This window comes from Xyrauchen texanus, chromosome 23 (genome assembly GCF_025860055.1).
Source record: "Xyrauchen texanus isolate HMW12.3.18 chromosome 23, RBS_HiC_50CHRs, whole genome shotgun sequence".
NCBI classification, from domain to species: Eukaryota; Metazoa; Chordata; class Actinopteri; order Cypriniformes; family Catostomidae; genus Xyrauchen; species Xyrauchen texanus.
Window position 1 is genome coordinate 35,724,025 of NC_068298.1, and position 27,551 is coordinate 35,751,575.

The 27,551-nt window shown below is 36.4% G+C and overlaps 2 protein-coding genes across 3 annotated transcripts in view; one reads left to right on the top strand and one right to left on the bottom strand.

Moving 5' to 3' along the window:
• The window catches only part of LOC127617068 (choline transporter-like protein 1), a 53,561-nt gene extending 47,842 nt beyond the window's left edge, over positions 1–5,719 (bottom strand). The window contains exon 1 of one of the 2 annotated variants that reach the window (XM_052088944.1): positions 5,663–5,719. In XM_052088944.1, coding sequence (XP_051944904.1) covers positions 5,663–5,668 — 6 coding nt within the window. In that variant the 5' untranslated portion in view covers positions 5,669–5,719. Of the gene's footprint in view, positions 1–112; positions 190–5,662 lie in introns of those variants that run through there. The other variant, XM_052088943.1, reaches the window with a different exon arrangement.
• A 4,853-nt stretch (positions 5,720–10,572) lies between these two features.
• LOC127663478 (phospholipid-transporting ATPase ABCA1-like) overlaps positions 10,573–27,551 on the top strand; it is a 45,273-nt gene continuing 28,294 nt past the window's right edge. The window contains exons 1-7 of the mRNA XM_052155078.1: positions 10,573–10,775; positions 12,956–13,049; positions 18,875–19,016; positions 19,131–19,249; positions 23,113–23,234; positions 23,932–24,123; positions 26,602–26,691. Coding sequence (XP_052011038.1) covers positions 10,710–10,775; positions 12,956–13,049; positions 18,875–19,016; positions 19,131–19,249; positions 23,113–23,234; positions 23,932–24,123; positions 26,602–26,691 — 825 coding nt within the window. The 5' untranslated portion in view covers positions 10,573–10,709. The remainder of the gene's footprint in view (positions 10,776–12,955; positions 13,050–18,874; positions 19,017–19,130; positions 19,250–23,112; positions 23,235–23,931; positions 24,124–26,601; positions 26,692–27,551) is intronic.

Consider the following 27,551-nt stretch of genomic DNA (forward strand, 5'->3'; position numbering starts at 1 on the left):
TCAGCCGTCCAACAATATATCACAGCGAGCTCAAACAATGTAATAAACATCCCAAACAATGTATCGACGCATTCGCGCGAACTTCAATTCAACGTATCACATCCTCTCTTACCTCTGTGTTTCCACAGCATCCCATTGCCGGAGGAAGGTTACCAAAAAAAAAAAAAAAAAAAAAAAAAAAAAAACTAAACTAAACGTTCACCGCAGGAAAACAATAACCCCAACTTGCAGGGAGTTGACGGTGAATTTTTGACCCCGCATTAATCGAGTGTCACACACTGAGACAACGAATCGATCACATGAAGCTAAACGGAGGGCTTTCCCCGGATACACTGCATAATAATGTTTGTTTTATCCTCTCGCTCCAGGTAAAGGGATTATTACTTTAGGATTTATATCCCAGCACTTCCTGGTGGTTTGAGCAGGTGTAGCCGGAAAAGAACCGCAGCCGTCCACTCACTGAGCGAGCTGGATGGGGAGGGGAATGTTGGGACACTGGAGGAACCCGGGAAGTTTAAAGCCTTGTGCTGCTGACTGAAGCCGCTGACCACTATTCGTCCTTCTAGGAAAGGCTGAAGTTAAAATGTTATAATCCACCCTGTCCAAGACTATATTTAAAGGAATATTCAACGTTCAAAACAAGTTTAGCTCAGTCGACAGCATTTGTAGCATCATATTGACTCAATCACAAAAATCTATTTTGACGTCCCTCCTTCTCTCCTTTTCTTTCAAATAAAAGCAAAAAATCTGGGTTAAAGTGACGCACTTATAATTTAAGTGAATGGGGCCAATAGGTAAATGTTAAAATACTCACTGTTTCAGAAGTACCACAAGACATAAACTATATGCGTGTTAACATGATTTTAGTGATAAAATCACTCTAACCTTTTCTGTGTAAAGTTATAGCCAATAATGATGTCATGTTAACAAACCTAAAACGACTATTAAATTGAAGGTATAGTCAACTTTTACAGCTAAAAAATCATTTGTACAAACATTGTACAATAATTCACATTTGTTTTTGTCCTTAAAGTCTTAAGATCATCATCTAGCTAGCTTTCACCCACATTAGGCTAAACCTCATGAATTGTTGTTACCTCTAACCTCCTTAGTTTTATTGACGCAGCATGGTAGCTCCGAGTTACCGCAGTCGCCTTTTATACCGGAGATCGCGGTTCGAGTCCCGTTTTTAGCGTACATTTCTTGTTTATCAGGTGTTGTTTTCGCTAAGGATAACCAATAAGCATTAACATAAAATGTATGTGTGACTTGTTTTGTGATATTAGTTTGTAGGAAATATACACTTTGATTTGATTAAATGGTTTTGTAGAGTGTAGCAAAGATGACTGAGGAGCCAGCAGCAGCAGCTGTGCCAGAATCAGGCATGGAAACTGGTAACAATGAATCAGTCACTTTACTTTAGAGAAAGTTATAAGTTAAACATTGATTATCCCAATGATCCTAATGAAAGGATTTTGACAGATGAATTATTCTCATAGAGATGATGAGAATTATATACAGTTCGATGCCATGGTGTGTCAATGAACTTAGACTAAAGTCATTCATGTATTGCTTTAACTTAGGATCTTATACATCATTTTGGCTATTTATGTCAAAAAATATAAATTATTTATATTCAATATTTTTTTACCTCACTTTACTCACTATAATATAACTCTAATGTGATGACTTTATGGTAATGTACATGAAAATTCAAGAATCATGATAGATCTAAGGGCAGTCCCACTGATCTGCTCTTCCCAATACATTTTCTTCAATGGTATTGATCTGCAATTTGACATATGTAGCACTTGATGAATTAGTTGTTTGAAGCTGATTTGCAATAAGTTATGTGCTGTATCTGTTCTTTTGCATCACAGATGATTCAGGGAGGAGACAGGATGTTGAGGATAGTACTAGAGTGGAAGATTTAGGAACTGTAGAAACAGGCCCAGCCAGAACAAAACTCAAAGAATACCCTCTCACCAGCTTTGGACTACAGAGAAGTGGTTGCTAGTGTGAAAATAAAATGGTCTGGGCTAAGCTCCGCATGTCCTTCAATGCTGGAAACGCCTCTGCATCTGATGATAAATTACAATTTAAAAGTGGATTGTTTTGTGCATATTTTTCCATCGCTACCAGATGAGTGAGGTCTGACACAACAAAAAAACAGTTTAAGCCCTATAGTCTAATAGGGGCCCTGTGCCTATCTCTGGGTTCCTGGCTTAGAAAAAGATATGCACTAAAACAGATTGTGTGTAGTATAGTTTAATTTTGCGCCGATTTTTTCAATTGTTTATGTTGCCCCCCCAAACATGATATCCTGGTAACCCCTCTGATTGTCCCCCACTCAATTTCATTGTTAGTGCCTCACTGTAACCTTGATTGTTGCTTTTTTTTTTTTAAAGAAAAGGAGGGACGAGTCTCAATACATTTTTGTGGTAACCAAAATTATACCACAAATGCTGTCAATTGAGCTTGACTTGTACTGAACACTGAATATTACTTTAATTGCTGTAAGCCTAATCAAATGTCTATGATGGGAAATAAATTGTTTATAAATAAATGAATCATACTGTAGCTGATTGTAATTTTACAACTGCAAACTTCTGTTTTTGGGTGATGCTGCATTTACACCGCTATAGGTGTCAGCACATCGTAAACAAATATTACCAAGTGCACCTATGGGATCATCTCAATTAAACAGTGTGAGCTTTCAGAATATTTATTTTATTATGTTGTAGTAAAAATAACTGTTGTAGCTGACATGAATTGCTTACTTTGGGGAAACTTGTTAAGTAAGTAATTTGTAATTTCAGCATTTTCTAGAATAAACTTTATCTGAATTTGGCCCCAACATAAACGCATATAGGATTCAATGGGGTCAAAAAGTGAAAATACAAGGGTACAATGTGGCTAAAGCAATTACGTCCCCTGCACTCTTTGAAAATGTAATTTTTTAGGTAATTGTTTGATCGGTTCTTTTTGCCAATTTAATTTAATGGATCGGACCAAATCTTGCTGAACTTTGTCAAAACACTCAAGCCTGACTCCAGCCAGGTCTCCTAAGCAAACAGATTGGCCTGGTTGCTAAAGAGGGTTCAGTCACACAGGTTAACCTCCTCGTGGTTATTATAATGCGGTTCGCTCTCGGTGGTTTGTGTGGTAAGTTGTGCGTGGATGCCGCTGTGAATGGTGTGAAGCCTCCACATGCACTTTGTCTCAGCGGTAGTGCGCTCAACAAGCCACGTGATAAGATGTGCGGGTTGACGTCTCAGATGTGGAGGCGACTGAGATTCGTCCTCCGCCACCCGGATTGAGGTGAGTCACTACGCCACCACGAGGACTTAGAGTGCATTGGGAATTGGACATGCCAAATTGGGGAGAAAAAAGGGAGGAACAAAAAAAAAAACACTCAAGCCACTTAAATTTAAATCCCACAATGCACAAGCACAGAGTAAAAAAGATGAATTGTGCACATGCACAATTGTCATTATTGTAACTGATTAAATCATTTATTCAGGACTTGTGCTCAGTCTTTTATTGTCACGTGTGAAAGAGAAGCAAGTGCTCCACAAGATGCCCTTTATTTTTACAGCTAATTTTGCAAAATTCTGCAAATATTTTGCAATACTTGAATCTTTAAAATACTACAAATATTAAAAGTAAATCATATGTATATACATTTAAATAATATTTATATCATACATATTAATATATACTGTAATATATTAAGTGTTGGGGAGCAACAGAATCCATGTAACAGGATTACTTATTTAAAATACAACATATAAGTAACTGTATTCGTATTCCACTATAGTTACAATGTAATAACTCGTATTTTGAATACAGTTACATTCCAAAATTTTTTTGATTACTGAAGAAATTACTTTGCATTTTATTACCATTTGTTTCATTTAATATTTAATCCTTTCAGATGGAAAACATTTATACATTTAAAAGATGCGATCAAAGTGCATTTGAACAGCGGTGAAACACTTTCTTAAGATGTGTTACATTCATATGAGCAGACAGAGAAGGAAGTTTAAAGTGAGTTTGAAGTAAGTTTGGAGCAAAAAAAATAGAAATAAACCTTGTGTAAATTGTCAGATTTACGTTAAGCTTAAATGCTATTTCTATCCATTTTACATGCACTTGTTACAAGACACGATAGTATTTTTTATCAAGAAAATTAATGTTAGATCATAATTTCTTTTTTCTAGTAAGATCTTTGATATTAGAGCAAAAATCATAATCTCAATATTTTTTTTATTGTTATCCTATAAATATATCTAAAAATCCATAGATCTTGTTTTAGAAACAACACTGCATAAGATATTTATGTTTTTCAGAGAATGTATTTTTAGCATGTGTATTTTGTCTCACTGTACTTACAGAGTTTTTATAGTCAAAACAATTGAAAACATCTACTAGTGCTGAAGAAGTAATCCAAAGTATTTAGAATATGTTACTGACCTTGAGTAATCTAACAGAATACGTTACAAATGACATTTTACAGCTTGTATTCTGTAATCTGTAGTGGAATACATTTCAAAAGTAACCCCCCCACACTTTTAAAATGACTGCTACACCCCTGGGCTAAAGGCACCCCTAAAGGAAAATGTAGTTTATTCTAGTGGCAGAAAGATTGAAAAAATACACGTATTGGTATTGAATATCGATGGAGTACGGAAGCCCTGAACCGCATGGTGGGAAACAAAAACTCTCTATATATATATAAAAAAAAAATGTTCTCTCTTCAAAAATGTTTTTCTCTCTTCAAAAAAAGGAATGCGGTACCAACCTTGGCCACCAGGTGCCACTATCAGTAAACATGTAATATTTAGCTTTTAATGCTTTCTCTTTCTCTCAAAAAAATATTTTGAAGAGAGAAAAAAAAACATTTAAGGCTGACACAAATTTGTTTTTCACCATTTCTTTTTCACCTTGCTGTTCAGGGCTTCCGTAATGTAGAAACATATTTTGAGTGAAAATAAATAATAACGTAAGGATTTTTTTTTTTTTTTTATTAAAATTAAAAAAATGTAAAGGTGGTGATGACACCTATGCTGTTATAATGATATAGAGTAGATAAAGGGGTTATATGGCAACATTTGTGCAAATACTTTTGAGAGTAACAACAATGCTTTTTCAAAACAACCACTTCAGAAAAGGGTGCATAACTTCCTGTTAAATTCCTTTTAATCACTTTTGGCATTTCATTACATCTCAAGTATATAAATAAAGGCAGTAAAAGATCACTATTTAGACCACTATGAGCACAAGAGCGCAAATGTCAGTCCGTCATGAGGTCATAATTATCATCATCGCCGTGCGTCAGTGCGATGACGTCACTTTACACACTGCATACTTTATTGCAAAACGTAGTTATACATGCGCTGTATCTCCACCCAAACACTTTATACATTTTACCTGGATATTTCTGAGAAAAGGATGAAGAAACTGAAAACAGCTAAAACTATATCCTCCCTATATAGTCGAACGCTAGATGTCCGAGATTTATCTAGAAAAACTTTACCAGGAAAGTCTTCATGTTCTTTTCATAGGCTCTATTTATTCTTAAAAGTTTAATCTTTCTTAGCCTACTTTGGCTGAGCTAAACTCATCATTCATTTAAAGCTCATAAATATCATATTCGCACCTTCATCCAGGGACCTCGGCCGATAGGAGCTTGATGTTGACAGTCTCGTGGTGTGCAGCATGCCAGCGCCCTGTGAAGGGTCGAGCAACAGCTCAGTGATGCCAGCCTGCAGCACAGAACAGATGCATTGTTCTATTGTTCTCTGAAGTACCAAGGAGAGAGAGTGAGCATACTGAGTTATTGTGTGTTTTTGCGCGTGTCACAGAGAGATAGAGGAAAAAAGAAAGAGAGAGAGAGATGGAGAGAGAGAGGGAATCCACTAGATTACAGTAAACAACATAAGATATTTTATTGTGAGAATTGACTGCGCTTTGGTGCATTTGTCCACTAGAGAGAGCTCACACACAACAGATGCTGTAAACAGACCTTTCAGTTCATTGATTTCTGTAATACTAGCAAACATAATAAGTAGGCCTACATCATTTTACGCCTCGATCAATATCAATATATTAAGGATTATGAAGCCTACACTATCTGGGAATTTCTTTTTCATCAAATTTGCAAATAAACAAATATGTATGATTTTGATTTAAACAAAGAAAGGTTATTCAAATTAAGAAAGCATTATGTTGTTTATTCTGCACTTTTTCTTGGGCAATAATAAACTGGAAGAATATTTGTGGCATTTGCGTTTGTTATTGACAAACAAGGTTGTTCGAAGTGTGGGGGAAAAAAAAAGATCAAAAAATCTAGTTTTTGTCAAATTTGTAGAAATGTAATCTTTGTGTCCATGTTGGTTTCATACATTTTTGATAAACATTAGTTGCAGTTTATTCATGATTTAAAAAATGTAATGTTGTGTAACCATCAAATAAAAGGTATTAAAATACTTTCCTTGCACCATGAATACATGTCAATATACACTTAATAATTAATTTAAAAATGTAATATATACAGTACTGTGCAAAAGTCTTAGGCACATAATATGTTTCACAAAAGCATTTGTCTTAAGATGGTTATTTATATCTTCATTTTTAGTGTGCCAATGGGAAATATAAACGTTAGACTCACAAACATTACTTTTGCAAATAGAAAAGAATAGAATAGGAGAACAGGGAGCCCTGCAACAGATGGCATTGCCCCCACAAATCCCCCCCACTGAACATCATGTCAGTCTGAGATTACATAAAGAGACAGAAGCAATTGAGACTGAGGCAAGAAGCTTGGAACTATCTGCCAACAACCATGCGGCATGTAAAATCAAGATTGTCACTGTTATTGGGACGTCTGGTCACCCTATCTCCATAAGTGCAAGTTTGCTAATGAATTGCGCTGCCGACACAGTCAATTTTTTTAAACAATGAACATAAAATACAAATTGAGCCATTTCCACCTTTGTCTTTATTCATTTTTAAATAGAAAATTAAATGGCCAACTGAAAATCATTTTGTATCTGCTAATTCTATTCATCTGCATTAAAACCAATAAAGAAGAAACCACATTTTTCATTTTTGGGTTAAAATAGAAAAAATAATTGACACAAAGGTACACGGACCAAGGAGAGGACTTATTCGTATAAGTAGCCTAAAGGAAAAAAGAAATAATGAAAGTTTCAAACTATTTTTTTTATATTTTTGTATTTGGATTGGTGGTCTGAAAAAACAACTGCAAAGAGTTACAAGGACCAAGATGTCCTCTGTTTAATTTAGTTTATTAGTATTATTATTGTTATTATTTTTTTTTGTATTTATTTTTTTTGGTCAAATAACAACACAATGGTGACCTGCATGTGTGTTACACCAGAGACACGCACAGACATTTTGGGCGGCCGGGGCTCAAGTGGGAAAAAGGGAAAACAATAGTGTCATGTCATTGACCCAAAAAGAGAAAATGTAACATTTTAATTCAGACCCTGGATATTATTAAAGTAATAATTATATTTAAATGGCATTAGTAATGTTCTGAAGCCTTTTCTCTTTGAAAACATTATTCACAGATTGCACAGTTCCCCAGCTAAATCCTGAAGAAAAATCCTGCATTCTTTATTCTGTTATTCTATTATTTTGTATCTGAGACAATGTCAGCATGTTCGTTTTTATTGGTACTTAGCACTATAAACACAAGGGTCATCACTATGGTTCACAACCCAACTTTATCCCTCACATTTTAGTGGAACATTCAATATGCTCTCCTACTTTTGCTTCTGTTCCCATTACTGGTCCAATACTCATGTTTGCATTTGTGCACCATTTCCCATCAGCACAGATTACTGAAGTATAGCTAAAGCAAAAATATAACACCCTAATATACCCTCCTTTTGTCTTTTTAATGAAATTGCACCAGCTGTCCTAGTTGACTTTTTAATACGTTTTTGTATACTCTGTGAAGATGTCTCATTTCTGGGTTTTTTTTTTTGTATTTTTTTATATTTCTTTTTAGTTTTCCTTTTATTTACATTGCCAGGGATGGTCTTTTGGAAACTCATTCTAACAATACTATCCAAAGAAATAGATGCAACTGAAGTGTAAAAGATAATGGGTATGTGCCAAGTTTTCTGATTTGCTATATTTGATGGATTGCTGGCTTTTAAAGGGATAGTTTACCCCAAAATTAAAATTCTCTCATCATTTACTCACCCCTCATGATATCTCAGATGTGTATGACTTTATTTCTTCTTCTGAAGACACATTTTTAAAATCTAGAGATTTTTAGGAGAATATTTCAATGCAAGTGAATGGTTACCAAAACTTTGAAGCTCTAAGAAGAGTGGTTTAATCCATGTCCTCAAAAGCTATATGATGCGTGGGTGAGAAACAGATCAACATTTAAATCACTTTTTACTGTAATGTCTACTTTCAGTTTCACATTCTTCTTCTTTTGTTTTTGGCGATTTGCATTATTTGTGCAGGCAGGGAAGAATGTACAGTAAAAAAAAAGTTTTTTTTAACGAACATCTATCATAACGCTTCTGAAGACATGGATCAAACCACTGGAGTTTTATGGATTACCAGTATGCTGCTTTTATGTGCTTTTTGGAGCTTCACAGATCTGGTCACCATTCACTTGCATTGTGAGGACTAGCAGAGCTGAAATATTCTTCAAAAACCTTCATTTGTGTTCAGCATAATAAAGAAAGCTATACACGTCTGGGGTGGCATGAAGGTGAGAAAATGATGAGAGAATTAACATTTTAGTGTGAACTATCCCTTTAAGACTCCCCAGGTTTAATGTGAGTATAATAAGTACCTTGTCATCATCTGCATGCTCTGAATTATAAATAATAGTGCTTTTAAAACAAACAATATTGGCTACAAATCCTAGTTTTGTGAGCATTGAAAGTAAAAAAAAAATGTATATAATTTTTTTTTATGTTGTTGTTGATGATGATGATTTTTTTAAGACATGCTTTATCAGACAGTTGTTTTCATGGCATTCAGTTGCCCGCATATGTTTGTTGTTAAGTGTTTTTTGGGCTCTCACGTGTTCACACCGTAAAATACATGCTCGTGACCGACAGTAACCCTGCGCTCGCGCAGAGCGGATGCGCCATAAAACCACTCTAGACCCTTCAGATGCCCCTTCAGCGACTGTGAGAGCGTGTGCGTCACAGACTGTTTTAAAGGGATTAAAAAGTTTGTTTGGGTAAAGTACATTTATGCTTCGTTTATTTAAAAACTTAGTAGAGAACAAACGCCAAAAGTTATAAATGGACAAACAAATGGACACATTTCAATTTGTTTATTTAATACATGCTTAAAAATGTAATTAGGCTATATTTAACAATAAAATTGTACATTAATAAATCATGTATATAAGTCATGTTTAAAATGTAATTAAATGTAGCATTAAAACTATAATTTACTAAAGTATATTAAAATAAAATATAAATGCACATTTTAAATTGCATTTAAAAAAAAGCATTTGGCAATTGATAGAGTCAAGTGAACACACTGAATGACAATATCTCAGTAACAAATAGCCTCAAGCTGTTCAATGGGATCTGAGCTAAATTTAATGGGAAACCATTTTGTACTATAGGTAATAACACAAAAGGAATCATTAATAGGCTTGTATATAAAATACATAGCAGTTTGTTTTGTCAAAGGTACAGACAGTTCTAAGAAGCTTGTGGAGAAGGCTGTTCTCAGTTAGCGCTTCCACTAGTTTCAGGCTATATCATTATGTTTCATTGGACTGCATTTGACGTAAAATATAGGCACTTATAACCCACTTGATATCAACTTCAATTACATATTTCTCCTCAAAGATTGACTACCCAGAGGACCCTTTTCATTGCTCAGTGGTTTCTCTTTCAAAACACAGGAGACTTAATAGAGTTCTTAGCTTTGTTTCATTTATTTTCATATTGTGTTAGATGTTTCTCCTAAGGTCTCTTTGTAGTTCATTTTGAGATCAGTTCTTTCAATTGCAGACTTTAGTGTCTTGGCAAATCTGAGCAAAGTTTGAGACGTGTGAGATTACTGGGGTCTTTTTCACTGAATAAACATCTTAGAAACAGGACACGTGAGCAACTGTATCCATCAGATCTATGTGTAATCTGCTGTTTAGGAGAAATAATTGAGATATGGAAGAGATCTCTTTTATGATTTGCCTGCAAGAGACTCAAACCTGATCATTTCTGTTCCTGGCCAGCTTAAATCACTGCATAATCTTTAGGATATAAACACTGAGAACAGAGCGTTAGAAGATGACCACTCATGGATGTGTGAACCCTTTTTGCATTTGAATAGTGTTGTTAGCATAGAGCAAGGATTGTCTTCCAGCAAACCTGTGCATTTTACTGTAAACTAATCTCTTTGATCAGACAGAGCCATTAGAGCAAATCTGCTAACCCCAGAGACCCTAGTGGCCTGAGAAATTCCTTGCTTGATGATTCCTGGAATTCTGGGAAAGCACAGGTTAGCCTTCCCTAAAGTGGGTCAGGAGACGTGAGTAAGAGAACAGCAGAGAGTCAGATAGGAGGCTGCACATTGTCCTGGACTTTTGAGCTGCTTTGTTGGTCGCTGCTGAATGCCATTTACAATCTGCATGTCCTCGGTGCGTCATTGCAGTTGAGAGCTGAGAGTGAAGAGGGACCCGAGTGAAGATGTCTGTCTCCACTCAGCTGGGTCTGCTGCTGTGGAAGAACTTCACCTACAGAAGGAGACAAACGGTAAGGACATCATCAATCTTTCTGGTTTTCTGTGTATTTTAGAGATAGTAAATTATGGCACTTTTATTCTCAGAAATCTGAACAATTGCATCTGATTCAGTAATTATTGTTATACAGACATTTGGATAATGTGTTGCACATTGTGTTTTACTAATACAGTTAACTAAAGTAGTAGTTTTTGTAACATACCTAACCCTAAACCTAACCCTAACCCTACAAATAAAATGTCAACCTTATAATGTGTTTCAGATGGTAACATCTAAATTAACTGGCTTTATTCAAGTCGAAAAAATATTATTTAACATCCCTTAATCAAACTGAATACATGAGGTTACACCAACAAAACACATTTTTAGGGTTAGATCAAGTAGAAATAGCTCCTAAGGGCAAGTTGCATGTTGCTACTTTTTATAGTGTAGTTGAGATTCATTCGAATGTATGTGGCAGATCTTTATTGGCTTTATTTATTCTATGTTAATATTATGTCACTGCTGATTAAATCATTTTTAATCATGTTTGGCTCTGAAAATAGTCTCGTAATTTTGGGCTGTTTACATGTGAAAGGAACCGGCCAATTAGGTCATTATAACATAATTTCATTGCCGTAGGTAAACATTATGCTTCTCTATCATGGTCCTCTGAGATCTGCTTAAAGTAATCACATTTATTGCTCTCCAAACAGCACGAGCGATGTCTATCTCTATATCTGCCGACTCTAAATCTAAAGATTGCATGTAGAATAGCAAAATAGTGCACTTCAATCTTAGGAAATCTGTATATTGCTCTAAAAACTGTAACTATTAAATGCTACTTTAGTATTCCTCAAGAATAGTGTAAAAAAGAATTGGGGGGGATATAAGTTTAATATCACAGGATATAGATTTGATTTCTTTGTTTATTTCAATAATAATGAATACTATATTCATACAAATGACCAATATATCACAATGATTTTCTGTGGCAATGGTGAATAATCAATAGTCCATGCACAATACAATCTGTATTATTCATGCTATTTCTTACTCAAGGTGGCGCTGTTGTTTGAGTGATTGACTTCATTTACATTTGGCATTACTAATTGACGAAGAAACAACGTGGAAGTAAACTATAGCAAGTGTAACACGTGAACAGTTTGATATGGATATCGTCATTTGGGTGTACTGCTGAAATGATGTACGTTCTGCATCTAGGACAGGTCGATGGCCAATTTCACTGGTACTTGTGACTATGTGACAATAAAGGACTACTACTACTACTACTACTATTTAGACTCAATAAGTGCCTGAAAATAAAACATGTGTAGCTCAATATGTGTTTTACAGCCTGTGGCGTCTCATGACATTTCAGTTTGGAAGTAATGAATCCCGTTTTATATTTGTTGCATCATCTCTTTGAAATGAAAATTAAAACATCAGAATATATTCTATTCTATTGGTTTCTAATTGTCTTGAAAATGCTTTGAAAATGTAACACTATCTGGGCATTTTGTAGATCCATTTGTGATCATAAATAAAGTACATGTCGGGTTGCTGAAGATCCGCGGTATGTTATAGTATTTGGCATTTATGGGTTTAGGCACTATTTCTGATTTGGCCCTTCAAATGTATTTTATTTGGAGTAATCCCATGTAGTCAAATATTGTATATTTTGACTTGTACTCTTCTCCTGATGTCACCACATAAAGCACATTTCCTAGGTTAATTGAACGAACATTTTACAGTGTGAAAAGACCCTGCAATGATAGACGTTTCTATAGTTTTTGTTATTTGAAACAGTAAATCACTGATACATTTATTGTTTTATTGGTAAAAATAAATAAGCATCCCTCCCAAATGTGCTAACTGACTGGAGACATAGTGGTCAAGACCCTTCCATTATCCATTAGCTCTACTTAGACATGCCTTGGTGACCAGTTTCTCCCAGTGGATACTCTCTACTCTCATCCTATATCTGGAGGGTCTGATCGATCCTCTGTCATGTATTAATAATGTTGTTAATAAAAACTCGCCCTTGATGTCAGTGCACACCAGAAGCCCTTATTTTAGACATGAAGGCACATTAGAGTCTGAAAGCTTTTCCTTGAAAGATCTGTTAGTGAGCGAGCCGGCGATGAACACCAGTGTTTGCACTCGAAAGAAAACGTTTGACTGTTTTTGACTTCATGTGTTTGCCTCGTGCAGCTCCAGCTGTTGACAGAGATTGTGTGGCCTCTATTTATCTTCTTCATCTTGATCGCTGTGAGGTTGAATTACCCACCATATGAACAACATGAATGTAAGTACATACTCCTCATTTTTCTGTGCATTTTAATGTACACTTTTAAATTTCTACTGAATTTAATGCGTTTTCAGAGTTTTAACTTTATTTCTTCATCAATACGTAATTCAAAGTGGTTAGAAAGTGCAATAAACATATTATTGCAGGTTGTATATTTTTACACACCTTTGACTTAAATATGAACTTAAGTTTTAAATTTAAGTAGGTTTACATTTTTTACAGTGAACAAACACAATGAAAAACTATTTTAGAAGTGATACTGGTGTTGTGCCAATACAATGCAGGGTTTTATCTGGCAAGGCAACTGTTACCTTTTTTTTTTACCTCAAATTCCTGGCTTGGCAATGGAAAACTAAATGGCTCCCATGTGTTGTATGCAAATTGAGATCTAGTCAAGAATATCAACGGGTAGTGCAGTGCTATTACCCTTGGTTCTGTGGGACTACATAGCATAAATCCATTCAGCATGGAAGGATGAAAATACACGTTTGATTTCTACGATTTGTGCCATCATTAAACTTTATTTATGCTGTGTCATTATCAGATGTGTCAAGCTTGCAGGGTGTTTATGAGTCCTCGCTGATAGCTGTAGTAATCAGTGTTTTGTCAGTCAGAGACAGGGCCGGCGCTACCTATAGGCTGAACTAGGCAGTTGCCTAGGGCCTCGGCCTTGGAGGCGGGGCCTCCAAAACATACACATGCTTATCCACCAATCAAGAGCAGCAAAATACTATGCTGTTTGTCCATTGGATATAACAATTGTCATTCACCTGTAGTTAAACCAATTAATATCACCGTTTACATGCGAGTCACTCCCAACCTCCGAATTTATGAATGAAGAGATTGTAGATGAATAAAATCCAACTTTTCTGCAAATTTATCTGATGGCGCCGAAACGAACTCATCCTTCAGGGGCTGCTAAGCGTAAGGCTAAGCAGGCACGCAAAGAAAGTGCAGCTCGTGATTCAGGTATCATCTATTTTTGAGTGATTGTAATGTATTGTAAAAATTAAACTGATTCTAACGATCAGCGTCATTTTGAGATAGATCATTTGACGGTTATTTCCAGTTCAAAAGAGTGCGAGCACCGTTGATGGACTGAATTCGCTTCTGACACTTTGAATCCGAGCGTACGTAATGCAGACTTTTGTTAGAAAAAAGAAATACGTTCTAAATGAACCGTCCGAAAGAGTCTGATTCGCGGAAATGAATTGGACTTCCAGTCACTGTTGGAGAGCTAGAGGCGAATTCATGATTAACTGTTGAACTGAATCTTACAAAGGAGTCGATTCTCCTCGATGGAATCGATTACAACCTGTGGAATAGAATCTTGATTCCTAACGCCTCTGAATGAAGGAATCGATTGTTTTAGAATCGATTTCCAGCCCTAGTCAGGAGCTGACTCGCAAAATACTACAGAAAAATTAAAGTTTATCAGTCAAAGAGCAAACGCACTATACTAAAGCATTGTTTATTATGTTTTAAAACAGTCTGTATATCTTCTAAAACGCAGATGTTTAGCCTACATTAACTGCTCTAGTCTATCATAATAGACTATAGACCATAATAGACTTCATTTTTTTCGTTTTCCAATCATAAATACTGTTGCAATATTTATTGAAAATAAGTATGCAATCTTAAGCATATGAATAAACATACAATTACAGTTGACGAAATTAACTTGTCTTTTCACTTCCACTAGCAGCTGATTTGTGTATCATAAGGTATTTCTCTACAATAAATGCCTAATATGACTATTTAGTCTATCAAAAACAAAACTGTTCATTATCCCAAATAGTGGGTTAGTGTGTTACCATACATAAATTACTGAACAAATTACTGCAAAAAAAAATATGACTTTTCAGATGATTTTTTTTTTTGTTTACCTTAATTAAAGTTACATTAATAAAGTTATATTAATATAATTAATATTAGTAAAAATATAAAAAATACTGATAACAGGTTTTGTATAAATAAAATGTTTAGGAATCATATTTGTTTTCAAGTCTTTTTTATTAAATGATGTTTTATTAACAAAGTTCGGGAGGAGCACATTCAGATAATCAACAAGATAAGAGGTATACTGCAGACTTATCTCTGTTCATTGACAGTTTATCAGCATCCCTCCACCACCCCCATCTCCTCACTTTGATTTTTAATAATCTCTTATTGGATGTAAACCACACAATCCAAAATACAATGCAATCCAATGTAATACTGTGTAAATCTGGCCAAAATTCAGAGCCTGGAGCCCTCCCCTGGACAGCATGCCAAATACGCATAATCTTTACTCTATTTAATTTGATGTAAGTGTGAACTCGTGAATTCTGAAAGGTGGAGGGGAGGAGGGCATGGCGGGGGGCCTCCAACATACATTTTGCCTAGGGCCTCCAAATGTCTAGAACCGGCCCTGGTCAGAGATGATGAGCAGAAAGATAGGGAAATGCTATCAGGGGGCATGCTGGGATTTCAAATGTGCCCTATAGACAAAGAGACCATCATTGGCACAGTTTAGGGCACAAATACATGTTTTGTATTTAATACAACTTGACAGTTATAGCTACAATACATTTAATAATATCATTAAATACACACATCAAATACACACTTGGAAACAAGCACAAAAATACTGATAGTTTATATGTAAATAATATGTGTATCAATGTGTGCATACAGTTATGTACATACAGTATATGTATATAGTACAGTGACACTGATGACCATATTTATCTTGTTGTTCCACACTATTTCCGCATGAGCGACTTTGATAGTTCCGGATTGCCTTTCTAATCTCATTGGCAAAGTTTTACATTAAGGCATCGTCATGCCCTGTGTTGCATCATTCTTAAGAATCCCTGACTAGTCGCATCTCCCCAAAGATTATATTACATTTACAGAAGATATTCTTGCAGATGATTTTATCCAAATGAGGAAAAACACAAGGAACATTTACTACATTACATTGTTGCTATGGTGTATATGCTGCTATGTAAACTTAATGGATATGAGTTTCATGAGGTTGTGGACTTTCTGTTCTTCTTTGTGGAACGTCCAAATAGTCACATTTGTTTGCGTGCTGCCCCTCTGGTTTTGACAGGAAACAGGAAGGACCCTATATGTAATTTCACTTCTCCATAAATTTGGGATTTGTGTGCTGCTGGCTGAATTGCTTTGCTAGGAATCATGTTGTTGTAATGTTGAGTAACAGGGAGAGGAATTTACATTACCCATTAAAATTTTGTTTGCATTATGACTTTAGTTTCATTAAATTTAAGCATTACTGTTTTGTATGTATTACAGTTACATAATTACAGTAAAACATTTGTTTTTTTTTAAATCAGCAGTACAAAAAATTCTATTGATGTATAAATACCATACAAACTAATAATGTCACACGATACACAAAATCCTAATGATCCTAAAATGTAGGGTTTATTTTCTTGGACCTGGAGACAGGTGAGAGAAAAATGTATTCTGAATAGGGCTGAAACGTTTAGTCGACTTTAACGACAACGTCGACAATAAAAAAAGTCGACAAAAATGTTTGTTGTCAAATAGTCGTTTGATCTAATTTAACGTAACATGAGATCAGATATGAAACTAATGATGACGCGTGAGATGAGCACTGCAGCGCGCGCCTGATTGAGGAGAGAAAACACAGCTCGCAATCCAGACGCACTCCAAACTCTCCAGACAGATCGCAAAATATGAGGTAATATAAATTAAAAAAAAACTTAACTAAATACACAAGCACTCCCATTGTGAAATACAGTGAAATTCCTTCCCGCATAAGCAAAACTTGCATGTTAGAACATTAACGGAAACTTTTTCCTGAACTTTAAAGGAAACACCCCGGAGTTATATCTTTAATGCATCCTGTATTTAAGTTCAAATAATAAGGAAGCAGGTCATGTAAATAAGTACAAACTCCAGAACTGGCATTTCTGTGTGCTGTCAGTGCTTCTTCTATGAGTCGCATGAAGTGACCCAATCTAAGGGGAGAGATTGAAACTGCACACTCACCTCTCATGCTCATCCCTTGCTCACACTTGCTGCAGTTATATTATAACATGATGGCTTGCCATCGTAATGCATATACGTTGCAGTGTGTATCTTATCATGAAGAAAATCAGTGATATGCAGCTCTATTAAGAAGAGACAGTTTGTTTTTTGAGAGTTAAAGATGGATCGAAGTGAACAAAAAGGTGAAAGGGTAGACTTCACCATAATATACACTTTCCAATATGAATATCTAAACATCTTTAAAGCAAGATACATTTACCTGAAGCATCATAGAAGATATTTAGACTTGCTTTCTGTGAATATATCTGGAATATAATTCTATTTTGACTTTACTGCAATGACAGAAGAATAAACAAGTGAAAATGTACACCTATATACAAAATACACTTCAAGATACATTCTCTGAAAGCAAGTCTATATATCTTATATGTTGTGTATCAGGTAAATATATCTTGTTTTAAGGATTTTTTGATATTTTTGAAATGGAAAACAAGACAAAACACTTGATTACAATAGGATTTTTTGCAGTGATTTTGTTTTACTGAATTAAACTGAATTAAAAGTATCTTTTTCCCCTTTAATTCAATGAATAGAAGTGAAAAGATGATTTTGTCCTCTTTATTATTAGTATGCATGTTTATTACAACTTTTTAAGTCAAGGTACAAGTTGACTAGTCGGTTAAGAGCGAATGATTAATCGTTACAATAATCGGCGAATAGTCGAATAATCGTTCTAATAATTGATAGATTAGTCGATTGTCAATATAATTGTTAGTTGCAGACCTAATTCTGAATAGATTCTAAACAAATCCCCATATGAATTGATTACTTCATGTTTTAAGTGTTATCTGTGCTCAGCATTGGAGCAGCTGGCAGTCTTAAGGTTGACTGATAGCAGAGCTACATATTTGACTCATTATTGAAATAGCAGTGATCCTGGAGGACATAGGTCAGACATACCGCTTAGGTAATCACTCGATAAGGTCCCCTGGAGGAGTATGCTTTCTCCAGGGATGAAGAGTCACATGTTTGCAGATGTTTCTTGAGACCCAAGGGCAAGATAAAGCAATCTAAGTGTATATGTTCATTATCTGGGCTGCCCATGGGTATGGGCTGCTGCGTGACCTGTAGAAATAATGAAAATACGGCACATCATGTCCAGGGCTGAGTTATTGGATGTTAATCTGATAGCGTATCTGCACTGTTATCTCGATCCGTCTGAAGTACATCATGAAGGAAGTGCACTATTGAAGTCAAAGAAAAACATAGAGTATGTTATCTGGTGGGAATAAGTTTGGGTCTATGAATAGTAGTGTAACTAATCAGACTGTGAAAACAAGTGAACCTCTATTTAATGTATTCTAGGTTGTATTTTCTTTTACCTTGTGTAGTATTGGTGAAGGTTTTCAAGGAAGTGGGCATGTCAAGCATCCTGCCCATGTTGACATCTGAATAATTTGTCTGGCTTCTACCAAGTGACAGATGAATTTTCATCAAAATACCTTTAACTTATTCTCCTCCCTTTTAAAAATGTATAATTCTATTTATTTTTCTATTCAAACTATGCACCATTATATGGTTAGCTGCATTTAAGCAATGTTTTTCCTTGCTGTCTGTCACCCTATCAGAACAGACCTGCAAACCAATTTTTTGGCCTCAACCCACCAGTTGAGAACCACTGAAATACATTTTCTTTTGCTCTCCTGGGCTTTAATTTGGAAACTCTCTTTTAACCTCTCTTGAATTCGGTAGTTCATTTTGTCTTGTTTTTTGTTTTTTTGCCTCTTTATTTGTTACAGGTCACTTTCCCAACAAAGCCATGCCCTCAGCGGGCACCCTTTCCTGGATTCAGGGCATTGTGTGTAATGCCAACAATCCGTGTTTCCGACACCCCACCCATGGGGAATCTCCGGGAGTTGTCGGGAACTTCAACGATTCCATGTGAGTTGATGCCTACAGCTGAAGATTTTGAAAGTCAGCCTAATATTGTCAATATTATGTGATATATAGCTATAAACTGCAGGTAGTAATTTGGATTCTAAACATCCTTTTCAGAATCTCACGCCTGTTTTCTGATGCCAAGAAGATCTTACTGTACAGTCAAAATGACAAGAGTTTAGATGGATTCAAGGAACTCATCAGGGCTGTAAAAGTCATGCAAAACAACACAGTTGGTGAGTACAGTAGACTGGCCCAGCATGAAAAACAAATGACATTTTCTTAGAGTAATTCAGCCAAAAATGAAAATTGAGAAAAAATTTGAATATGTAGTTACAAACATATGTGACTTCCTTTTTTCCATGGAACACAAAAGGAGCAGAGAATGCCTAAGCCACTCTTTCCCATACAGTAAAGGCATATAGTGACCACTGACTACAGTCAAGCTCCAAAAATGCACCATTAAAGACATAAAAGGCCCAAAAAAGCAGTCCATTTGACAAAAGGTCCATGAATAATTCATAAGAAATCGAAGAACGTAATGGTTGTGATGTCATTTAGAACAAAATCAGGACAAAACAAAGGTGTTTTTTATTTTGTTTTGGTGGTCCGTAACAGCTTACCAGTGCAAACTTTCAAGAAAACGTTTTACTGGCTGCTAAATACCTTACTGCCATTAGTCCATACCATTGGTAAGTGTTACCTACCGAGGTGAAACTCAACCTACTTTGTGGCAGACAGCTAATTCTCTTTACGTGGTTCGGTCAACTCAAGATTTGTCAACATGAACACACCGGCGTGCAGAGTTATTAGCAAGCTTGTGCAAATTATCTACATCTGTATGATGGTTATTATCAGTTATGATGGTTGTAATTTCATCATAAATTACAATAACAGAGCGTAAACGCCTCGTATTATGGCAGTGTATAGCGTGTAAAGCGCATTAGCGCCATGAATGCTAAAGGTAAACATTTCAAATGACACATAATCTACTGCATTTATATTGCTTTAAATCATCATTCTACTCATAGAATGAGGCATGAAGTCACTGATAACACATTTTAATGTCACATTAGTTGATGTTTTACATGTAGTCTTGAGCGTCCTCATATTTAAATGCTCCTCCCACAGCAGTGCGCCGGGTGTCTGAATGTTTATGCTTTATATTCCAAGTCTTTTGAAGCCATTAATCAACTTAATTAACCAATAATCTTTCCCTTTCTGAATTCTCAAATCTTATTTGTGCCTCTGCTTGATATGATATGTCATACTTGACATATCACTACAGGACTACTTTCATTGTGTATTTTGGTCCAGTTTGAATCTTGACAGCACCTGGTCACTGTATACTTTCATTGGGAAACAGCAACGTGAACATTCTCAAAACATCTGCTTTTGTGTTCCTTGAAAGAAGGAAAGTCATATATGTTTGAAATGACATGGGTGTGACTAAATGGCAGAATTTTCATGTTTGGTGAACTATTTATTTAATCTCATGTCTCTTGCAAGAAATATCCTTAACAATTATACCACTCTCGTCCTGTAGCAAACATTACCTTCCTGTCAGCGTTTTAATGCAAAAGTGTTGTTTGATACCATAATATGACTCTTTCAGATTCTCAGTAAATTCTTGTAAATATGTAAGTTAAATGTTAAAGCCAATCTGTCTTTGAGGATTTGTTGGGATAGTGACATTTTCCACCAAGACAGGAGGTGGGTGGCTCAAAAATAAAACCTTTCACACAAGCTGTGGTAAGTCAATGTCAGGGCTTGTGTGGGTGCAAATAAATCAAACACGCACTTCCCAGAATGCAGTCTTCTGGCATTACCTGCCCTTCTCTCTTAGCGTATGCTGGGTAAGCATTACAAAACAGCTCTTCCCATTTCCAGACTTTTCTTCTCATGCTAAGTGAGGTTTAATCACATTACACTGTTTAATGGAGGAGATGTTACACAGCGTGCCTGGTCGAACAATTTCTAAAATGTATTGAACAGAAGACTGAAGTACACTTCTTACAGATCAAAGATGACATTTTTGGCTCAGTGATTATGAGTGAAATGGTTAGATAACATTTCATTGTTATTTTTGGAGGCTGAGAGTGGGAAAAAAGAAAAAGTGAAACAGACAGACAGATATCTAAACTTGAGCTAAAATGATCAGGTAACCGTAATACACTCCCAAAAGGCAATGCAACACACTACAATCCCATAATGCTCCTTACCTGATCAATCTCCACCTGTTGCAATATATTATCTCAACTTGCCTATCGGCGTGCTCAGTAAACAGACAAAAACAAATTGAAATGGTAAATGGTCTGCACTTATATAGCATGTTTTTTTAACCTTAGAGGTTACCAAAGCGCTTTACACTGTGTCCCAATCACCCATTTACACAAACACTCATACACCAATCCTCACAATCCTACATCATACCTGAACAACTCTATTGGAGTAATGGATTTTTCTCCCATTTTCTTCCCAATTTGGAATGCCCAGTTCCCAATGCGTCCTAAGTCCTTGTGGTGGAATAGTGACTCACCTCAATCCGGGTTGCGGAGGATGAATCTCAGTTGCCTTCACATCTGAGACCGTCAATCCACGCATCTTATCATGTGGCTTGTTGAGCATGTTACTGCAGAGACATAGTGCGTGAGGAGGCCCACGCTATTCTCAGCAGCATCCACGAACAACTCACCACGTGCCCCACCAAGAGAAAACCACACATTATAGCGACTACAAGGAGGTTACCCCATGTGACTCCACCCTCCCTAGCAACGAGGCCAATTTAGTTGCTTAGGAGACCAAGCTGGAGTCACTCAGCATGCCCTGGATTCAAACTCGTGACTCCAGTGTTGGTAGTTAGTGTCAATACTCGCTGAGCTACCCAGGCCCCCATGAAATATTATTCTTGAACATAGAACAAATAAGGGGGGCGGGGTTGAATAGTTCAGGAATCTGCCACCTCTTGGGGGGTTTCACCCCTTTCGAGGGGTTTCGAGCAAAGATGAGTGTGGACACTTCCAAACCTTTGTTTCTCTGAACTGCACAGAAGGAAGGCATGGAGACAGTTGGGCTGCTCTGGGTGAGGGTTATCACTGGTTGTTGTTAGGCAGGTGTGAATGGCCACACTTTAAACAAGCTACACATCCAGAGGAATTCGTTTTTAGGTGTCTGCATATACTGTGATTAAGTATGGAGAAGGGTGTGTCAAGCTACATGGGACATGTGTTCATCTTCTCCAAATACACAGTTTTGTGTCAACTCTTATGTAGCCTGGAAGTAAATTCCATCATATATTGTATATTTACATGGACAGTTCACATTCCTTTTTAATGATTGGTACCTGCTAAGGCAAGCATCAATATTACTATTGCATTTTTTCTAAATGGGTTACATAAGGTTTGTGCTACAGACCTCAAAGTTATTATTGTTACCTCAAATCATAAAGTTTGCCCAAAAAATCCCATCTGCTTACATTGAAGTGGACTCTTGAGCCTTATATGCCATACCTAAGATGTAAACATCTTTCCATTTAAGTTTCTTTCTTAAAATGTACACAACCGAAGAGGTAACACCAAAAATGTAGGTAAATAAATGAGTCTTGTTCCATTTGCGGAGAGCTCTTCAACCACTTTCCAGTATATACCAGAACATTTAAGCAACAAGTCTCCCAGAGAATTGTGTGTGGAATCACCAGATGAATCAGCTGATGTTTGTTTCCACGGCCAGCTGAACCACACTACCTGGCCTGCTCAGACACACACTTGAACTTTCAAAGAGGAATGACATTTAAGGTGAGCAGGAGATTGTGTAAAGTTTAACACTGTCAATGGCTCTACACCTCACTGAACACCACTAAAATTCAACAAGTGAGAGCATGTACACACAAACAAAAGTTTGAAGTCTCGGGATTAATGCATCTTTAAAGCAAATTGATGGAAAAGTGGGTGCGTTTCCCAAAATTAATCCTAAAATGTGGGTTCTTGTGAAATTGAAAGTCTGGTCCAATTGCTCAAAACGGTTAAGTACAGCCATTGTATGGAGGCTTTGAAAGGTATTCCTTAACACGCACACACTAAAGTGGTATACTTGTCCTCAGGTTTCAAGCTGAAGGACTTCCTCCGTGAAAACGAGACCTTATCCAGATTTCTCCAGCAAAACACCTCATTTTCCAAGCATTCTGTAAACAATATTCTGGAAGCTGATGTGAATCTAGAAAAGGTGAGCAAGGAACATCTACATTATCTTCTCAGAGCTACACTGTTGACGTTTTTGGTCCAATTTAGAAAAGTATGCCATGATTGTGAAGGAACAGTTCACTCAAAAAGTTTAATTCTGTCATAAAGGTGTCAGACAAGATTTTCAGTGAGTAACTGTTAATTCCTCACACAAAGCTCTCATTTGGTTTCATATTGGCTAATTTGCTTTAATCATCCTTTTTGGAGCATTGCAGCCTAAGGTCACAATATGATTTGTTACATTGTTACATGAATCAACAGCACAACCATTCTTCATAATGTTCCCTGGAAGCAAAAATAAAATCGCTTTATGGGTTTGGATGACATGAGGATGAATAAATTACCAATTTGTTTCCCGCGATCTAAGGCAATGACCCATGCCTCACACTTTCTAATTACAGTGCATACAGTACAGTATGTATGAATTTTTATTTTTGTCTAGGTCAGATTTGATAGTTTACCTCTTAGCCAAATCGGCATGTTTAAATAGTCCCAATCAAACAGTAAAAGAGAGAAAACCAGCATGCACCTCAACTTTACCCTAATGGACCCCCAAAATGTTTATTCAGGACATCTTCAGGACATTGTCCCTCCCCAGATAAGAATCTCAGGTGTCCCTCTCAATACCCTCTACTTATCTGGCCATGACTCCTTATCACCAGTCCTTCTCATGTTTTAAGGTGCTGATCAAAGGTTTTGGAGTCCATCTGAGAGACATGTGCAGCTCCAACACACTTGAGGACTTTGTGACCATCTCAGACAAGCAGGTGGCTAGATTCACTCAGGACATCATATGCAAGTCTTCTAAAACCTGGCTGAACCAGGCTGAGACACACTTCAAATCCAACCTGGATTTCCTCAAACCTATTAGGGTAAGAACATGGTAAAACAAATCAAAACTACTGCTCTGATATATGGATTCATGCCCATTCAAAAAAGTACCATAGCATTACCAATTACCAAAGATATACCATGGTATTTCCATTACAGTACCATTATAATTGGGTGAATTAGGGTAATCTGGGATGTTTGTTTTTTGCACTTTCTATTCTGTTATATTTGTATTTGTTTTATGGCCCAGAGGGCAATTGATCTAATGTTTTTTACTTGCAATCCCAACTATTAAGTACCATAAAACCAATGGTTACTTCAAGATAACCTTATGTACTGACCAAGCTAGAGAACTGGATGTGTCTAGACGATGTGGCTTTGTTGTCAGAAAAGGGAGTAAATGAAACTGTTGCCTGATAAAGTCCACCCCATTGGGTGTTAGAGGGTGATGGAGGTCATCATCTTATGTCACAAAGCAGCTCAATGCCATCCAACACTCATCAATTGCTGTTTTTGAGTTCTGAAAAACACCACCAGGTGACTAATCATTGGCATGCATTGTAGTAAAACACAAGCACAAATCAACAACCAGCTGAAATATGGTGGAGAAAGAAAGGGAGAGGGAACAGGTGAGGAACAGCATGGGAGGATTCGTGTTTTTACCTGTCACCGTACACACCTAACTTAATATATAGCCTGAAGGCACAGCTACAACACGTAACAACAGCTTCCATTCTTATGTTCTACTTTTTCTCACATTTTAAGAAATGCAAACATAGATCACGTTGGTCAATGAGAGCTTATTGTGACTCAACATTGGGATTCCCGGCAGGTAATAGTAGAGTGGTATCTTGGATAAATGGGTTATCTTAGGTTGCTGTAATGTGTGATGGCACCTAGAATGCTTGGAATGAACATGGTGTTGCATAACATTTATGGATATGTTTCATCATTTTCAGCCATGCAAATTAGAAGCTGGGACAATGAGTCAGCACTATTAGCAACTACAGATTTTATTTCACAGCCATGTGAATCAAGTAACACACAATATGTAAATGATCCTAGTTCAGTGCTACCCAAAATGTATTCATGAGCAATTATTTGATTAGGGATAGTTAATACAAAAATGAAAATTCTCTCAACATTTACTCACCCTCATGGCATCCCAGATGTGTGTGACTTTCTTTCTTCAGCAGAACACAAATTAAGATTTTTAGAAGAATATCTCAGATCTGTTTGTCCATACAATGCAATGTGTGAAGCTCCAAAAAGCACATGAAAGCATCATAAAAGAAATCCATACGATTCCAGTGGTATAATCCATGTCTTCTAAAGCGACCTAATCAGTTTTGGGTGAGAAAAGACAAAAAAACCCTCTATTTTTGTACATCTTGCCATTGCAGTCTCTAGGCACGATCATGATTTCGAGCTTGATTACACATCCTCGTGCTTGACACACGCGCAGCGTGCTAGATGGGGCTATAGGATGTGTAATTTAGCTTGAAATCAGGATCAACAAGGAACTGAAAAAGGAGTAACATTTTGTTCTGTGCTCACCCAACACCACTTAGATCACTTTAGAAGACATTGATTAAACCACTGAAGTTGTATGTATTACTTTTATGATGATTTGATGCGCTTTTGGAACATCAAAGTTTTGGTCATCTTGCATTGTATGGATCTACAGAGCTGAAATATTCTGTTAAAAGATAGAAAGTCATACACATCTGGGAGGGCATGAGGGTGAGTAAATGATGAGACAATTTTCGTTTTTGGGTGCACTATACCTTTAATGTTTTAGAACAAATCCCTTGCTCAATCATTTATGTTTAGAGACAACTACAGTATTAGTACAGCATACATATGTTGCTATCACAACATTGCTTCAGTTGTTTGTTAGAGTAGCTAACACAGCAACATTGGCTCATCCAGTGGTGTGAGTTTGGGACCGAACTACATGTATGTCCAAACGATGGAAGATGGGTGATGTTTCGGAAACCTGTCTGGGAATAATCATTATTTTTGTGAAATTGTTTGGTTCTGCTAGTGACGCAGACATTACATACTAACCAAACGGTATTGCAAAAATAATAACTGTTTTCAAACAGGTTTACTGAACACTCTCCCGATCTGTCATTGGTTGGCAAAAAGTTAGTCCCACCCCAAACAGAAGCCATTGGTTGGGCCAATGTTGCTGCATCAAACGGGATGCTCAAACAAACAGAGCAATGTTTTGAATGGCTTACAGCTGTCTCTGTATAAGAAAAAATATTTTAACATTGAAAAAAATGATAAACAGTGCCTTTAAGAAGACCCTTAATTTGTGATCTTCTGCCTTTTTCTTAAGGATTATGTATATTTTTGTAATATGGTTTCCAAATGGAAGTTCTATGTAAACATACAGCTATTTAATGTAATTATAATGTAACTAGTGCACACTAGGATTGTTACAGTAAAAGCTCATGCAAAAATGATTGCTAAAAAATAAAACATTTGTACTTTCTCTGTTTTTTTTACAGTCAGATGTAAGGACTAATGCCACTGATGTTCGACAAGTTGCCAAAGCTACGGACAACCTTCTGGAGAGCCTGGGATCACTGGCTGCAGAGGTATTTACTACTTTTATAAAAAATAAAAAGATAAAACCATGCCGAAAAGTACTGCAGAAAACTACTGTGTACTGTAAAATGCTACATGCGGGCATTGTCAATTATAATTTGAATAAACAGAACATAAACGGCTATAAAACTATACTTTACCCAAAAATGTACCCTCTTGTTGTTCCAATCCTGTTACATTTCTGTAAAAATAAATACGATGAACTATATTTACACAGCTTTTTTTTAATACAATGACCACGTCTGTCACAGCAGAGGAGAAGATTTTAGAGGAATAACAACTTCAATTTTAGTCAGTTCCTCAAACCATGCTATAGTATATCATATCGCTTTAAAAGAATAACTAATATTATGGTGCTATTAGTGTTTTTATTCTTCCATTTTTGGTGTTTGACATATGCGGTCACTGTGAACTGTCCATGTATGGATTTTTTTTTTGTAAAGATTCATAAAAAATGTTTTCCCCCTTTTGTGGACTGACAAATAACAAATGATCCCACATGAGAGAAAATGACATTTAACGGCAAAGGCAACTGCTGGGCCTGTGACGTAGCAGCAAATGTGTCCCATTGAGTCTATGTGTCATTGGGTTTGGTAGTGCCCCAGCTGTAGTGTTACACAGTGGGGGGAAGAGAAAGTTGTTTTAACTCCCAGCTGGAGAGATATACAACCAGGCACAGCTGAACAAGCATGCAGAGAGAGAGAGAGAGAGAGAGAGAGAGAGCATGAGAGAAATCGAGTGTCACACGATCCCCTTAGCAGTCCAGATCTAAAGACTGCAATAAAGACATCTGGTTTACACAGTTAGATGGGAATCCATGACCTGTTTGTCCACACAAAAAGACTCTATT